This window comes from Acanthisitta chloris, unplaced genomic scaffold, assembly GCF_000695815.1.
Source record: "Acanthisitta chloris isolate BGI_N310 unplaced genomic scaffold, ASM69581v1 scaffold1943, whole genome shotgun sequence".
NCBI lineage: Eukaryota > Metazoa > Chordata > Aves > Passeriformes > Acanthisittidae > Acanthisitta > Acanthisitta chloris.
Genome location: NW_008665207.1, coordinates 1 through 18,517, shown reverse-complemented (window position 1 = coordinate 18,517; position 18,517 = coordinate 1). Strand labels below are relative to the sequence as shown.

General features: G+C 35.9%; 1 protein-coding gene across 1 annotated transcript in view; it reads right to left on the bottom strand.

Annotated features, from left to right (window-relative positions):
* LOC103799308 (calcium/calmodulin-dependent 3',5'-cyclic nucleotide phosphodiesterase 1A-like) overlaps nucleotides 1-14,521 on the bottom strand; it is a 43,777-nt gene extending 29,256 nt beyond the window's left edge. Inside the window, exon 1 of the mRNA XM_009071615.1 lies at nucleotides 14,466-14,521. Coding sequence (XP_009069863.1) covers nucleotides 14,466-14,521 — 56 coding nt within the window. The remainder of the gene's footprint in view (nucleotides 1-14,465) is intronic.
* Nucleotides 14,522-18,517: the final 3,996 nt, after the last annotated feature.

Here is an 18,517-nt window from a genome sequence, read left to right as displayed (position 1 = left end):
TGCCCTCAATAAATTCTGATACTGAGAAATGCAAGAAAGATATACATTTCCAGTGCTGCAAGCGTGTTTTATGGAACTACTTCTCAGTCACTGCTGTGTCTGAGCACAGGAAGCCTTGTGGTTGCTAAGGGTTTCATGAATCACATGTATTTCATGATTATTTTAAGCGTATGAGTGGTACACACTGATCTGTAATTATGATTCAGTCATTAGAAAATAAATATTGAATGTGCTGGTAATTCAGCCAACATTTTGATATACCAAAACTTCAATTCCATATGGAAGAATTAAAATAGAAGTTGTGCAGCTATATAACACACACTGAAATTTACACTTTCTTAATGATAAAACTGCGTTTTCATGGTGATAGAATTGCCTCGGTTGTTCAAATATTGATCATTTTTATGCTAGATGAAGTGGTTTTCATTCAGGCAGGCATCCTCTATTAGGCTTCAATTCATTTTACCTTACTCGTCCTAAAAATTTATTATTTACCACTCTAATACTTTATAAATATTATCCTTTGTGTCTCATGTAGTAACAGGTTCAAATGTGTTTAAAAAATTTAGTCAAAATTCGTAAGTTTTCTTTAGCACCCAGATGAAATCACAGAATGCCATGCAGTTTTACACAGTTTTCACCTGAAACCATAAACTGATCTAAGCTCTCTAAAGAATTTTTTAATTTTTGCATAATTTTAAAGAAATCTAATCAAACAAATGCCAATTGCCTCAGAAGCCTTAGTGTCTAAACCTCGTTAATACTAAAGGTCTGCTATTTACAACTGCGTAACTTTTCACCATCTCCACCTTCTGCTTTGGAGAGATACCATGGCAGATGAAGGATATTTCTAGATAGATCACCTCATACTCACATCTGAGCATTGGCTCTACATTCCATCAAGAAAATAATATTCAAACCTCTCTGCCACTCAAAATTATCAGAGGAAAGCAGGCCTGGCACATCTGACTGTCTGTGCTTCAGAGGAACACCCTTTGCCCTACCTCATAGCTCCCAGTGATCACAACTGCATCTCCCTTGCTTGTGAGAAAGATGACCTACTTCTTCCCCAGGGATGGTCACGGAGTCGTGGGAGATGTTTGCTGTTTTAAAAGAGTTCCTGCTAGAAGGCACATCTCCAGATGACAGTATTATGCCATAATCACCCTCCTTTTCACGTGATCCAGACTGTTTTAATATGACTGTGATGTACTAAATATTTGATCTCATCACACAACCCAGCAAATAGTGTCTCTCTTGTGAGCAACTATATAAATCTAATGGTCTGAAAAGACTTGTTTTCTCCCTCTCATGTTGCCTCAGCTACCTAGTGTTGCTAGAAACTACATGTTGCTTCAGCTACTCTTGAAACTCTAATATCTTCCCATGCAGTGGTGTCTTTTCAACTTGTCAATTATCACAGAAGGACAAGGGTTTGGAAATTGATCTCCCATTACTCTTTGCTTTATCCTCATTCACCCTGAAGTCACTGGTACCCACAGTGAATCAGCATGAATAATATCTTCTTCATTGCTGGGGACCAGAAAATGTGGGTCAAAGAATGTTGATATTCATCCTTTGAAAACAGCATGAAAAGAGGTATAAAGTTATTTTAGAAACATTGAGAACAGGCTATAGTATAACAAGTCAAGTGATGCTATTTGGTTTAAAACTGCATTTAACCAGAACTGGTAAACTTGCACTGAAAACATTTTCTGGAGCAATACTAAGAAAACCTGTTGCTGTCATTGCTTTTGAAAGCCTTTTTGGTGTCTTTTCTGCAGTTGTTAAGGACAGAAGATTGATAAGTAAGTGTTCAGCACTGAAAATCATGTCATTTCCCAATGATCAAAGAATCTTCAAGTACAACACCACAAGCACCCTTTCCCCTACTTGATAAAGTCACATATGAGCAAACACAGGAGCATTCAAATAATGACATTTTGCTCTGTGATCTCTCTGTAGAATCAAACTACAGTAAATACTATATAATCTGTATATAATTAACATTTTGATTTCTCCAAGATAGAAATTGGAACCAGGACAGAATTTCCTTGCTGCCACAGGTCCTTCCTACCACAGATCAGCATATATAAATGTAGCCAAGCCTTTTACACTTTTGGTAACTTTTAAATTTATTTAATTAATGGTTACAGATTTTTTGAGACATCAAGCTGTAGAACCTGTATTCTGGTAAGTAACCTAGGTCCTCTGAGCTAATTTACAAATGATTTTATATTCATTTCTGACCTGTTGACTTCCACAGACAAAGCATGAAATATAGTACTATTTGGTCGCTTAGTCTGCCGTGGAATCATAGAATCATTTAGGCTGGAAAAGACATCCAAGGCCATTGAGTCCAACCTTTGACCGAACACCACATTGTCAACTAAACCAGAGCACCAAATGCCATGTCCAGTCCTTTCTTTCCATCTTGCATTCCATTTCTCTCAACACACATACAACTTAGCACTGATGATATATTAAGTCAACAGAGGTTAAAGAAGGTTCTATATTAAAATACATTACAGAAGAAGAGGTTTTTGAAAAAAGGCCTAAAGACGTGGCCAGATATGGTACCTCAGCTATCTCTCTGTGGCCCATTCCACCTCCTTTTTTCTAGAAATCATTGCCTCTCCCCTCACCCATCTTATAGCACAAGTGCATGGGTAGCAATATATCTTCAACCTGATACTGTCCGAACAATCTGATTTATCTTCAAGATCATGTACATTAGTTCTGATGAACTCAGTCCACAGAATAAGTTTAGGGGTCACGTGCATGTGCAGTTTTGCTATCAGATGAAATCAAATCAACAAGTCAACATAGCAAGCAATATAGCAACCATGATAATCCTACTTCAATCCAAGCTCTAACTTGTCATTTGATTTAGAAGTTCTGCTTTCCTAGTTATAATTAAACCTAAATGCTTGAAGTATGACAATATAAAAGTTACACTTTTGATATATAATCACACCTTCCAGATGGGATGACAGAGCCAAGTTATCTTGAATTTTGTTTTTAGTGTGTATCATGGGCTCTGAGGAACAAAGTACAGATCTGTATTTTTGGGATAAAATTGTAAAGTGTAAAAAATACAAATATACACATTATGAACAATTACAGACTATTGCATAAAATATTAAAATAATTAAAGCTATCTTTGTATGCCTAAAAGGATTGTAGAAAAAATACCACCACCTTAATTCAGATGTCTTTTCTACTGAATAATTAACAGCTTCAACAAATCTATTTTCACTAAAAGAAATTTTCGTTCAAAAGACAGAGCAAGACATAAATGCTTTGGGACAACAGCTGTAGCTATTACAGTACAATTTTGCTGTAAAATCATTACCATCTCAGTGGTTCTGAAGAAAGGATATAGTACATGTAATGTATATGACAATGTAAAAATATGAATAGGGTTTTTATTTAAAACTGCAATACTGCAATTAAAGTGTAGAAAAAAAGTTAGGAGATGCTAGAATTCAGCACTCTGTGTTATGTGTGAAACTAACTTCTGGCATTTGGAATTGTTAAAAATAAATGTTCTGCTGAAGAATTGCCAAATAAAGTACTTCAAAGTAGGTCTTGGTAATGAGAAGTAGAACATTAGAATAGCTTAAACACACTTGAGAGCTGTATAAATGTTTAAAAGAGGAAAGAATCAAGAGGCTGAACTTTTTCCCTATATTTTTTAAGAATGGTCATAAATAGGATGAAATGTAACATTGTCATTCATATTTACACTTGAGACCTTGATTTAGGATTTGTTGACATGAGAAACTAAATTTGAATTAATGTCAGGTAAAAAACAAACATTCACTGTCTTTGAATAGCTCCATCTTTGAATACTTCAGGATTGGTGGAATTAAACAGAACAAAAGTCCCTGAAGCTCATCAGGAAGAATATTTCCAAAAAAGTCATTCTTGAACAGTATGATGATTATCTATCATACAATATATATGATCTACATGGATATCAGTTTTCATTCTGGAAACAGCTGTGACAGCAATTGAGGAAAACCAGATAAAAAATAATTTTTAGTAAATGTTGCTATACAGCTGCCATTTTCCTGGTACTTCAATATACAGGGTTCAGGCTTTGTAAGTCTGGGAAAGTACACTGGAGGCCATTCCTTAGTTGCTGCAGGTTGTTTTGCCTTAACTCATTCTAAACATAAGAGTTTCTCCTATAAGGCTGCAAACTGCAGCCCTGCTCTAATCTAGAGGACACCATGATGGGACAGGCCACTATCCTTACCACAGAATTGCCTACGTTTTTCTATACTTCACTCAGGACTTTGATGAGCTTGTGTTCTTAATCACCTTGCAAAGCATTTTAACCTCTGTTTCAATAAGATGTACTAACCCTAACTGCTATTCACAATGTCTTGCCTGATATGAAAACATGCCATTAAACCAACCTGATTATCAGCCACTAAAAAGTGACAAGATTTTCATAACTTTCAATTTGTTGATGTTCCAGATTTGAACTGGAGCATCCCTCAGAAGGTATTGTCCAGAATCTATCATCAAAAGTGTTGCTTTAGTCTTATTTTGATTAAACTGAGAAAATTTAGCAAACAGAGACTGTTATTCACCTCCAGTATATTTTAATCTTCTGTTGCTCATCATATATGTAGCTGCCTTAAATTGGCCTGTTTGTATACACTTTAGACATTATAAGTAGATTAGATTGAAAATCCAGAACCTATTTCTCAAAATGATGACAATATTCATAGAATATTCCTGATCAAAATAACACGGAAATTGCACTCATTCATCAAGAGTTTTGCTGCATACAACATTTTACTTAACATCTCTGAATCTCCAGGTGGAAGAAAATATAACACAATTAATTATCACTCCATTCTAAGGACCTACACCATTGTACAACTGGCGCTGCTAACTAGAGCATCAGATCCAGCATCTTTCCTAAGGCAAAGCACATGGATTGTGTCTTATAAGACACTTTTTGTGCTCTTATGGGGAAAAAAACCCCAATAACCAACAGAAATGCAAAACACCAAAAATAATTCTCAGACTTTATGTCCAACACAATGACCATCTTTCTTAACTACTAAATGATACACTGCCCCATTAGTTTCTAAAAAGGTCCTACAATAAACTCAAAATTAACTACATAACTAAATTAATCTAGCCATATTTAATTACTTAAGAAATTGCTTCAAAATGTTATGCTTGCTATCTATACAAATACTACACAAGAAAGAGCTTTTGGCTGGAGAACTACTGAGCTTATAGAAAGCATTAATTTATAAGAAAATTTCAAACCCAACTTGTGATAACATCAAATTCTGTACTTGATGTCTGTCCCTGTCTAGGACTCAGAAATTAAAATCTGAATTCTTCAAAGTGATGACACTACAACATCCCTAAATGCGCTTCTCTAGGAATGTGAAATCTAACCTGAAAAGTTCAACTCTCATCTGGCCATGGCTAACATAATTGCCAAATTTTGCTTCATTTTTCATATCTCTACTGAATGAATCACTATACTTTAGTTTCTCTGCAAAGCCTTGACATTCCTTTCAAGTAAGAACCTGGCTACATTTTTATCTCAAAACAGAAAACTAGTAGCTTCTTGAGTCAACATTATAAGATGTTTGTTTACATGCTTACTAAGGAAGAACCCTGCATGTATAAGAAATCAAAGTATAAGAAATCAAAAACAAACCAGTTTGTTAGAAAGGGTAACTACATACTGTGATTTGCCTGTTATATTCTCAAACAACTCATTGTTTTGTTTTCCATTACTCTTCACATCCTTTATTGCACCATATTTTTTATTTGAATTCTTAGTTTTGAAATCAAGTTATTCACTTTAATCTAAAATTACATTAGTCAGAGAAGTAAGGCTGCAGTTTGCCTAAGGAAAACAAGCCAGCTTTGATACAGTAGTGAACAACACTGGCATTGATCACACAGGAATGCTTACCTGAATAAAGACCATGGAGCAATACTATAGCAAAGTATGCAGCAGCTGAATTTCCTAAAATGAATGCAAATGGGAAAGTGCCTTGTTCAGTAGTCTCCTACCAACGTATTGCTTTCACCTGCAGATATCTGCATGATGTCTTGAATATGCAAAGCAAGATGTTCTTGAACAGATAATGGGTGGGGAAAATTAAATGCAATTCTAATTATCAGTTCAGTTCTGGTGAATTTGTTTCTGCATGTATGCCTTAATCAAGGAAACCTCCAAAAAGAGCTCAGGGTTAATGAGAGTATTTGCAGCCTCTTTGATTGTATCATTGGGATAAAAGGTCTCTAAGATTTTATTGCCATTACAGATTGAGAATAGTCATGTTTCACTCTGGAAAGATAATGTGAAAATGACAATATATCAGATGGATATCACCCTTTTCAGCAGCCACCATCCTTTCCTAGGTTAACAAATGACAGCAAATGCTAAAGGCTGTTTATGTGCTTATATGGCTTGAACAACAGGATCAGGACCTGGCTGGCTATCTGCTGTGCATTGTTCAATAACAGTATATTTGACCATACTAGGAAGTGACCCTTCTAAGCCATTTTACATATGTCTCAGCTCATTATTTCCGTGGGTTTTGAGGTTTTCTTAATGTCATATTTCATGATTATTGATGACTAGAAATTTAATTGTAAGCAACTTTCAAAGCACTTGTGGACTCTGTGATTTTTAAATTGATACAAAGATTTAAGGACAATTCTGAAAGATGTGTGAGAGATTTTGGTGTTAACACTGGCCTGAGATTTCCATTTTGTGCAGTGACGCACACAAAGCGGAAAAAAACCCTACAACCCATATTTATTACCATTGTGAAAAAAAAATGGAAAAACAGAAATGATTGCTGTGCTGGTTTGAGCTGAAGTAGAGCTAACTTTCTTCACAGAGGCTAATATGGGGCTATGTTTGGGTTTTGTGCTGAACACAGAGTTGATAATGCAGAGATGTTTTTGTGATTGCTAAACAGAGCTCACACAGAGTCAAGGCCTTTGCTGCTTTCTGTACTGCCACACTGGCAAGGAAGTTGGGGATGCATGGGAGATTGGGAGGAGACACAGATGGGACAGGTAACCCAAACTGACCAAAGGGATATTCCATACCATATGACATCATGCTCAGTATATAAGGTGGGAGGAAGAAGGAGGAAGGGGAGACATCTGGGGTGATGGTGTTTGTCTTCCCAAGGAACCGTTACGCGTGATGGGCCCTGCTCTCCTGGAGATGGCTGAACACCTCCTGTCTTTGGGAAGCAGTGAATTAATTCCTTGTTTTACTTTGCTTGTGTGTGCAGCTTTTGCTTCCTCTATTAAACTGTCTTTATCTTAACCCATGAGTTTTTGTAGCTTTTACCCTTCTGATTCGTTTCCCCATCCCGTTGGTGGGGGAGTGTGTGAGTGGCTGTGTGGTTCTTGGCTGCTGCCTGGGGTTAAACCACGACAATTGCAAAACGCTCAAATGAAAGGTAAATATATAGCTGGAAGCTTTGCTCCAGATTATTAAAAGCTTTGTAGTGCCAAAGTTATTAGAGATATTCCCATATATAAATAAATGAAGTACACATTGAAGAAGAAAAGGTGCACTCCCAATGAGGCCGAGGAATCAAATCAAGCAATAAAGAGATCTAAATCTAGCTTTCTAACATTTAAGGCAAATGCAGCTGTTGCTGCTGCTTCATTTTTATGAAACTGTTAAAATGCCTGATTGATTAACTGACAGTATCCAATAAAGTCAGGTTAAAAACCTCCTCTAACATAATAAGCCAAGGGACATGAATGAAATGTGAACTACACAGAGTAGGAACACTGAGATTAATATAGTAACTGCACTAGCAAAAATGCTAATGTGTTTTTATGAAGAAACTTGCTCAAGGCTCAGTAACATCAAACAAATAGTGAGGTAAGTAGGAACAGCTAACATTTACAGAATAACAGGCATATGTGCACCCCAAAAAAGATGATCCATGGCATAATTGTTTGGAGAACAAAGGACTATAAGTATTTCATATAATTTTTCTATTAATCTTCTGTTTTCATTGTCTTTGAAATTTTCTGTTTGACAAATGCATATATAGAATCTTAAGATTCTGCTAATATCCTTCTAATGGATTCATGCATTTTACATGAAGAAAAAATGTAAGTAAAAATAATGTAATAATTTTCTCCCCATAGATACTAGATTAGGCATTAAAGAAAGGTATTTGTATTACAGTGAATCAGATTTAATGTGAAGTTAATCCTGGGAGTAATTTAAAGGATGCTTTGCCATGAAATAACTGTTTTCAACTCGTTTCCAAAATGCACTAGTATATAAATACTCCTTTAAGCTTTTCATCACTATGATTATCTTGAGGTCACATCAGCTGCATTTAGTTTAAATTTTAATGCAGAATAGTTAATCTCAGACTCTTCTGGAATACCCTTACAAAAATTTGAAGGGGAGCACCATTAAATTAACACAAAACAGCAGAGCAAGATAGTCTTACAGTACAAAGAAATAAACCTTTTCAAAATGATCTCACAAAATGACATCAATAACTCTCAAAGATGATTGATCAAAATAAGACCTAATTATTTTGTGCTAGTATTCAAACTAGATTCTGATATATTGAAAAAAAAAGAGATCTTGGCACCTCCACCACAAAAATGATTACAGAAATGACAATAAAATTTACTAAACTTTCACGACCTCATTTCTACTATCTACTTGTCTGACATGGATTATTTTTGCAGTAGGAGGAATTAATTAATGCCATTCAGAGCCAGAATATCTTGACATGCAGATTCATACTTGATTATGAGTCCCCAAATCTGGCAACACACAATTTGATCATGGGAATAATTCCTCTGTGAGGTGTATTTGTGACTTTTACCCCAGTGGCTCATGTCCTCTAATTACAAACCAGACTGTCCTAACATTTTAAGGCTGAAAATCCAGACTGTGATTCCTTTTCATTAGTTACATTAAGTTCACAATTCTAACTGCATTGTATTCCTGCAGACCATTTTATTCAGAAGTCTGTGAAAGCTGCTGAGTTAAGAGATTCAAATCTTTTCAAACACCAGCACTCTCAATGGGTACCCAATGGGTACACAAATATAAGTGCAAAGATTACACCAACAAAACCTATATATTTTCGTCTACTTTTCTACTTCATCTACCATTCATCTTTCCATTCATTTCCAGTTGCCTCCAGCTCTGACCAGGTACAGGCATTTCCCTGCTCTCTCCACCTGTTCCTGCTAGGGCTCATGAATGCCCACTGTCCACTTTCATATTCTAGTCATGCTCCTGAAGCTCTTTAGCATTCCCTCGATTCTTGGGGCCAGGCATATGAAAGGCAAACCTTGCCCCCCTGTAGGCCTCCTTCACTTAGGTCCCTCAATGCTTTTGCTCTAAACTAAACTAATTCTGGTCCTTTCCAGTTTTATTTCTTGGTGTTTGGTTGGTTGTATTTTTTCCCTCTGTCATTCAACTCCCTGCACTCAAACAGGCATGCCAAAGAGGTGAAGCCTGAGAGTATCAGCATGAAGAGGGCATTTTCCCTCACCTTACCTTTCCAACACAAAATACACTATACGTAGCTGTATAGATCCCATAGTGAGGAATTTCATTAATACACAGCTGCAGTTTAAGTTTAGATGCACTATTTGATCAAAATTTTTCAAATGTTTATCTACAACAACATGAGAGGAACACATTTGCAAGTATATAGCAGTGAAGACACTAGGCAAGGCAGCTTCCTACAGATTAGTCTTGCGAGTCCCATTCTAATGGCGATACAGGCATTTATTTTCAATATCGAACTGATGCAAAGCAAGTAAATATAAAGCATTGTATGTACTCTAAGACTGAAGACAATTGTCTCCTAGATGTTTATCACTCTACAATATAATGCTGATATCAGTAATAGTGTTAGTCATCATAAGTCAGAATTTTAAGTGCCACGAATCTCACAGAACACAGAGGAATTGTATCAGTTTACATATACATTTTGGTTTTACAATGGCATGTAAAACCAAAATGAGTGTTTTCTAGGTGAAGAGTATCTGTTCTGATTTTTTTAGTTCAGCAAATATTCAAAGTTTCATGATAAAGCCACTGAAAAACTTCAGCTATGAAGACAGATGAGTAGTTTAGATATACATTAATACCTTATGCATATAATAAAGACACATGGATTAACAGTCCATGAAGGACATTTTCCTTCTGTCACCAATGATGCACATTTCGTGCTTCAAATGCACTTAATATATTTGTAATGATCTTCAGCAACATTTCAGTACTGTAAATACCTAAAACAGCTGAGCTAAGCAACTGGTGTCAGCAAGGCAGGACTCTGGGACTTGCGAGACACAACAGCTCTCCCACGCATAGAAGAGAGATTCATTATACAAGTGTTTCTCAAACAACACAAGTACCAAGCTGCCTCTTACTATATCCACATCTACATACCCAGATTCTTGGAACTTGTGACTGAGCACTAGACTTCATAGAGAAAAAACTTTCCTTTCCTCACCTTTCCTCTATTCTTGTTACATACCAAGAATCTACTTGTTCAGGATAGCTGGTTTCTGTTGAAATGCTGAGTAGCCTCTTCCAAGCTCCAAATTATAAATTTGGTACATGCTGGAATGATTTTGAAATGACATGAAATATTCTAATAGAAAAGCATATCACCTTTAAGAAAATAATTTTTTGATTTTGCAATCTTTTTATGCACACTTCATTTAATTCCAACAGATTTCTACTACCAGAAGGCTTAATAACTATGTCTTAAACTACCGATTCTAGGTGTCTTATAAAGCAAAACAAGTTATGCTTTCATTGGTGGTGGAATAATACTACCTTAAGCTTCACTGTCTTTTTCAGTAGCATCCTTTATAACATTGTAAATTTAATATTTGTTAGGCTTTGGTCTGCTTTGGAAATTACAATCACTTTTTCTTCAGGTTTGTTCCAGTGTTTTCTTGTGATAAATAAGGTTGCTTTTGAGTTCCCTTTCTGAATCTTGTCAGCACTTTCCAATCCCACATTTGAAGAATTGTGGCACTTTTCTGAAACATGTTGTCTCATAAATCTTTAAACAGAAAAATATTTAAACGGTATTTTGCAGACCTACATCAGTGAATGAACATGGAAACTTTTCTTTTATAAATAGGATTATAGGAACTCCATAGAAGTCAGTTAAGAGGTTTTTCAAACCTTTTAGAGATCTTGAATTTTAAAAAGAAAATAAGATAAATGTATCATGATAATCCTATTCACAATGCTTACATATTCTCTATTTATTAGACCTGTCATTGCATTTAACTAGCTGCTCATAATTATGAAAAAGATAAACACTGCTCTAAAATAGATTAATGGTATTGCACTCTATTAATAAAAAAATAGTCCCAGCAGTTCCTCTACTGTTAGATTAGGCAGTATAATTATGTGATGTGTAGGATTATTTACAGCATCTTCCTATAGAACTGGACTGCTTTTATTTTGCTGACAGATTTAGCTATCCTTCTAAAATTTAAAATGAGAATGTCTAATTCTGTAGTAATCAGTAAACCAGTATGTTAAGAGTGGTTCTCATAAAGTCACATTCCACATTCGGATTTTACATAATTTCAATATTTGACACATAATTAATGCTATGGGCATTCATATCACTTAAGAGAGAAACCTACAAAAGCACAAAAACTTCACAGACTTCTCAGTATACCCCAGGAGGAAAACAAAAAAAGCTATTCCCAAACAATGTAGATTTTATAGTAGGCCATGAGCATGGATCTTTTCCACAAGCAAAATTTCACTGAAAATTGCACAGTATCAGAGAAGATTCTGAGTTTGAATAATTGGCATTTTCATATGAAAAGCAAGCCTATATTTTGGCAAAAATCTCTTATCAGTAGAGCACAGAACAGTGGAAGCATTTTGCAGTCACTTTACTTTTTTTCTGAATGTTCACAGTGATACATGTCAGAACTGCTCTGTGTCTTCAGCAGTTGATTCTCACATGCGTCATCTGATAAGGAGGATCTGATAACGATTGTGCTGCTGCTCTACATCAGTAAATACACTCGACCTCTGCTTAGCTGACGTAACTATAGATCAGCCAATTCCTGAATGTCTGTTTTATCAGGAGAACTCTCAGCAGCCCAACAGCAAACAACAGTCTGGTTCTAGGTCCTAGTCTCAATGATTTTATGGTCCGCTTTACTCATGGACTCTCAGACCAGGACACAAGAATGGAATAAGAACAAGAATGTCCAGCTATGAAAATAAGCACATTAATTCATGATTATGTAGTTTTTTCCTATGCATAATTAAGGTGATTAACCCATCTTTTCAGACAGGAGCATGTAGTAAAGCATTGACAGAGAAGGAAGAACAAAAATGAAATACGCAAAAAATCACAAGGGAAATAAATGAGCATATTAAATTCCTATTTATGTTCCTTTTAACAAAATTAAATTTCCTCTTATAGCTAATCAATAAATTATTAACACCATTTTAAACCACTGTGGACATGTTTACAGCTTCAGCAAAGAGTCACAAATTCTAAAATTTTTAAGCTCAGACCAGCTAGTAAGAACTTTTTGGATATAAATATATGCATTATAATACCCAAACTAGCTCCATATTGTATCTACTATATAGAAATTGTAAAGTCAGAAATCCTGACAGCAGAATGTAGTTTTTGTTACTGTTTTGTTCAGTCATTTTTGACAGAATGATAGAAAATTTCAGCTTCAGTTCTTTGTCTCTAGAGAGGCACACACCAAATGAAAATATTGATAAATATCAGAAAGAAATATTGATAAATGTCAGAAAGAAATGCTGTATTAAACTGCTTGAAGAGTAACTGGCATAATGTCAAAAGGTGTCTTGAATTTTAACCTGCCTATCAATACAGACAACTTGCCACTGGTACAAAGCTGAAAATGTCTGGGACCTGCCCAAGCAAAAAAAAAAAATTGCAGAAAAACTACTGTCACAGTAAATGCATAATTTTCTTTTCATGTGTTCTTTGAGATGTATTTCTACATGTTACTGTACTGGATGCACTTCCAAGGAATTGCATACACCTGGTGTACTGGAGGAATTGGCTTTCTCCCATAACCCAACAAAATGCACCAGAAGTCACTTTGCTGCCTGCATGCTTTCTCAAGCAAGGTCAGAGGAAAGGAGCCAATCTACAGAGCAGTCCAGTCGGTCTTCAGGTTTGAGGTTTGACATATGTTTCGGCTCTGATATTATCTTAAAAGAAAACCGTAAATAAGGCTTGAAACAGTATTAACCAAATGGATAATCAACCACAGATATGCACAAAAATCCAAAATAAAACAAAACAAAAAAGCAGCATTCATAATAAAGCTATCATCTACCACAACTGCTACCAGTACCCATCTAAGCGAGAAAATATTTAAGTAATAACAGAAAGGTCCATCTCATGCTGATTTCACTCCAAATCCTCAGCACTTAAAGCCATGCAACCAATTCAGCCTGCGACATTTGTGTGCTTGAAAGGCATCTTATTGGGAATGCTTTACGCCTATTTTTCTGTCTTGTTCTCTGAAATAGAAGGAAAAGCAATATAGGCACAGAACTATAGAGAGGATTACAAGTTGATTAAATGTACACAGAATACAATAAAAGAGACAGATTTTCCATTTTCATAAGCCAAAAAAACCAAAATAAACCTCTTTAAACAGCCAGTGCATATAAATAATGTAGCTGTTTAGGTCATCTGCAAAGCTTTCTATATGGTAAAGAATTGAATTATGGTTTCCTGCTCTGTTATTTGTTGGTTTTGGTCACTACCCAGGTGTATGGAAACGTTTTCAAAGTAATATTTATCCCTGAAAAAAAAGAAAATTCTTGAGAGGTACAAACTGGCTAGCTCCTCTAGAAGGAAGCAGAGGATTTGCTTAATGTGGTTCTGGCACACAAAACATAAATCTGGTTTCAGAGAAAGATGCTATATAATCTGGTTTCTTGCTTCTTTCAGAAATTAGATGCTGCCAGAATTGACAGAAGATTTTAGCATCCCTAAAGTGCAAAGCCTTCTGTGTAAACATACATGTTCATTTTTAGTTATCAGCTCTAAAAGTTATGTGGCTTTGCTTCTTTAATACTGTGAACAAGACAAATTTTGAATGGTCTGTTATTTATTAAAGTTCCTGTCAAGAACAGCTGCTGCATAGCCAGAACCGGAGATTGGAGAGCTCAGTTATGTACATTTTACCCACAACAGTAAGCAATTATGTGTGCAAGCAGTTCCGTTAGCATCAAGAGGAAGACAATGTAATTACAGATTTGTACAACTTGGCCTCAGAACAAAACAAAAACAAAACCAGGAGCTTAATTTCTGATCAGACATCTTATATATTCAACATACATTATGCCCAGAAACAGTAGGGTGAAATCATTGTGCCATTGGAGATGCCCTGAAGTATCTCACCTGGTCGCCAGCTGCTGCTCCAGAAGAGCACAGGTGTCCTGATGGTCCTGTGTCATATCTGCCAGCCCTGGGTGGATGTTTCAGGCACACTTAGGTGTCTCAAATGGCACTAGATACCTGTATTTGAGCAACTGATGCAAGCCTAGGCTGTCATTTCTTTACAGGTTAAGCTGATACACACTCCTTCAGACAGAAGATAATCAGTTTAGAAATCACTAAAATCTACTTGGAGATAAACAGGAGAAGGGTTACATTTCTTCAGAGACAGAGAGTGTGTGGGATGGTGCTACTGCTGCAGTATGACATAAAAAGCCTGGTCTTGTACATGTGCTATGAGGAGAACAGAAAAAAGAGAGAAAACCAGAGAGACTGAGACAGAGGAAGCACATATATACTGCAGTCTTCTGAAATGTTTGGAGCATGATTATCCCTTGTTTTGTATGATTTTTTCACCTTTTGTGACTGATTATAACGTGGTTTAACAAAGGAGGCTTTGTCATTTACTACTGTGACCGGGTTTTACCTCACTTCTCAGTCAAGCAAGTAGGAAAGCAACGTAGATTCTTAACATCACATTTTATTTACACCACCCACATGGTATTAAAGGAGCACAGATTAAATCTGCCTACACTGCTGGGCAAATAATGTACTAGCCATAACATAAATGGGAATCAAATCCATCAGATAAAATGGATGGTAATTTTTTTGTAGTTCTCTTTTGAGAGCAACTATATTCAGTAGTCCTAGCTTGGACTCTATGCTCCTAATCCAATTTAGTAGTTACTAGGTCTGTCTGCAGGTTACCCAGAGAACATGTGAAGAATCTCCTCCCTCTCCCTTCCTGTCTCCCAGTACTAAATCTTCCCAGTGGCTTCCCTCGCCCTTCCAAACCAAGGACACACACTGTGGTTCCCTGGGGAGAGACTGGCTGAGATTTTTATCTAAGTCAACTGTGTGAGGTGGTACCTGTCCCAAAGCAAGAGCACTGACATCACTGCTTATCACAAACAAAGTTGGAATTCAGCCTCTCACCTGTGGCATCTGCTCATTGAACCTTAGAATCTCTCCAAATCATACTCAGATGTTTTTAAGTGAGGACAGAGAAAGAACTAAGGGGCTAACTTGTCTAAATGTGATGGATAGTTTAAAGGCAATTTTCAGAAATGAGCTAATAATAAAAAGCTACATAAGATGTTAGTATCTTAAATGATAGTTTATCAACATAGCCTACATAAAAATAAACACAATAATAAAAATTTATCATGTTCAATCACAATTTTTAGGGTCTATGATTGTAGGTGAGGTCCAAAACATGTAATTTACAAAAAAACTTTTAGGGAGTTCAAACTGTACAAGTGAAACAGATGCTGGATATTTGAGATATATATTTCTATGTCAAGTTAACACAGCCGTGGAAGAGAAATCAGCACCTGTTAAGAAACAACTAAATGACCATCTAAATGGCTAACTACCAGAATTCTGGCTGGATGTAGTGAATCTTATGCATTCCCACTCTAAGACCACTGGGAATTCAAAAATTCTATCTGACAGGAGGTACATGTCTTAGCAATGTTTAGCTCCAGTTTCATTTACAAAATTATAGACTATAATTTATGCACAATACTTTATACCACAGGCCAATAAAAGGAACTTATTAAACCAGTCACAACAACCTTCCTAGGCAGTGTCTGTATGTCAAATTTACTGCCACCTCAACAGTCTCTCTGTTATTGTCATAATGATTGTACAAACACCATCCTTAAAGGGATGATCAGTAATACTTAGGGACTTTCTGTTTCAAGAGATTCTAAAAATCATTAGAAATGTATGAGTACAATTATGCAGGTATGAATGGACTCAGGATCATTGTACACAACATCCTTATATAGAGAGTTTTAGTATCTTTTTCTAATTTTAAAGAAAACACCATTAGTTAACACAATTTCATTTCATCTGCCATAAAATAGAAAACAAATGAGTTCAAGCTGTGAAAAACATCTGTAGTATGCATGCAAGTAATTAATGTATAGCTTTACATGTTCACACTGGGCCACTATTCTGGTTTTGAGTTACTCATCAAAGAAGTTGACAGTTCTGTTCTTTTCCCTCTATTCACTCAACACTGTAAAAAGTGAGATCCAACCATCTTAAGCTGCTTTTAAGAGCATTTAGCTACTAGAAATTATTTGACTTGGTTCTGGTCTATGGCACTACTATTGCCACATAGAAGAAGTTTTCTCCTAAAAAGTCATCATAAAAATAATATAAATAAACACACCCTTCTATCTTTACACAACCTATTCCACTAAAATTAGATTACTCCCTTTATACTTTAGGAAACCATCAGAACATATAAATAGTCTATTAGACAGAGCAAACAACTGGCCTGGCAATAACTGAGACACCTGCTTCTGCTTTTTTAAGATCCTAATGACTTTCTGATACTTCTTAACCACTTAAAGGTAACAGAAGTGCCACTAGCCCCATGCAGCACATCATCTGGGGTAGCTGTGCAGTAGAGACCTGAACATGGCTGTCCCAGCTCTGAGACAAAATTGTTCAGCCTGTACTTCTGAGAACACTTGAATTGGCTTTGGAGCAAATCTGTAATTGTAATATATACAGTTTTCCAAAGGAAAGAAGTCCTATTTGTTAAATCAGAAAGCCTCATTTGTGAACAATGGAAAATACTACTAAACTGTACTTTTCAAAGAGTGCCAGCTATTTTGCTGCAGAACTTCACAGCATACCATATCACGTCACTAGAGCCTAAAATAAAACCTTCCCAGAAACCTAAGTGCCCTATAATACTAATTTTAAGAGATTCCAAAGTTATTCCAGGCAAATGGTTTTATCTAAATTTAGCTGTTGACCCCTATAGTGAAACCTATTTTGAAAAGTCTGTATGTTTGGGGTAAACATAAGAAACAACATGGAACAATATGTTTTCTCTGTGCATGTCATGAGCTGTATCTCACCAAATGCCAGCTAAAAAGTAAATCTAAATCTAATCTTTTCCTTCTGATTCTGCATTGGGACCAAACTCCCAGTAACTATAACAAAGGCTTCTTACCATTCAGTGACCTCTGAAGCATTATGTCTCTGAATGTGTTTCTAGAGGTTAAAAAGTCATTTGTCAGCAACACAAGATCAAAGGGCTCATTCTTTTTATGTCAGGACTCATCCATCAATGTGGCATATCATTTCATTATAGCTTTGTTTATGTACCTGATAACACTGGCATTGCTGAAATCTTGTCATAACAGGTACCAAAAGAAAATGGAAATAAAAGATAGAAGAAGAACAGGTGCATCAGTAAAGGTAATAGTAAAAATGTATCAAAGTTCTCAGCTCCCTGACTTTTCTTGACTATTCTCTAAGAAGAACCTGAAAAGATCCCAGTCTCATTCTGCTGTTTCCTGGGACAGGAGTAACTGCTACTGCTTAATTAATAGTTAACTGTCTAGCCACATTTTACATACTTTTTGCTGAGAGATGCATTTATTCATTTACTGTGGCTGAGCCTGTTGGATTGCCTAGAAAACTGTACAATTCAGCTGGGACAAGGCAGCTGCAGAGGCCTGAAAGTGTTGAATTCTCATGAGTCCTGACAGAGGAATTCCCTTCAAGGTCAGAGACAATCATACTCTGCACATTCCCCAGCCAGAAGAATTTTGCAACAGGAAGGTAAAATCCAAAAAGTTATGTTGGGAACAAACTAAAAAACCATAATGTCCATATCTTATAGTTACTAAGCAAGGACATTCAGTGCAAGGGAAATTTTTCATCTTTCTCATCTTCACATCATGGAATATTTATCTAACTCCCTTAGCTGGGAGATACATTATGTCTAGATGCTGATAATTTAAATTATGTCTTAATCTAAACATTAAAGTATAAAATAAAAAACCTCATCTGGTAATTTTTATCTATTTGAACAAGGGGATGATGTGACTTTAAAACTATGAATCTGACCCAGTGATTTTAAAATAAAAATATATAAACCTGCTTTGTGCTTGGTTTTAATTTAGAAAGTATTTATATATATATTT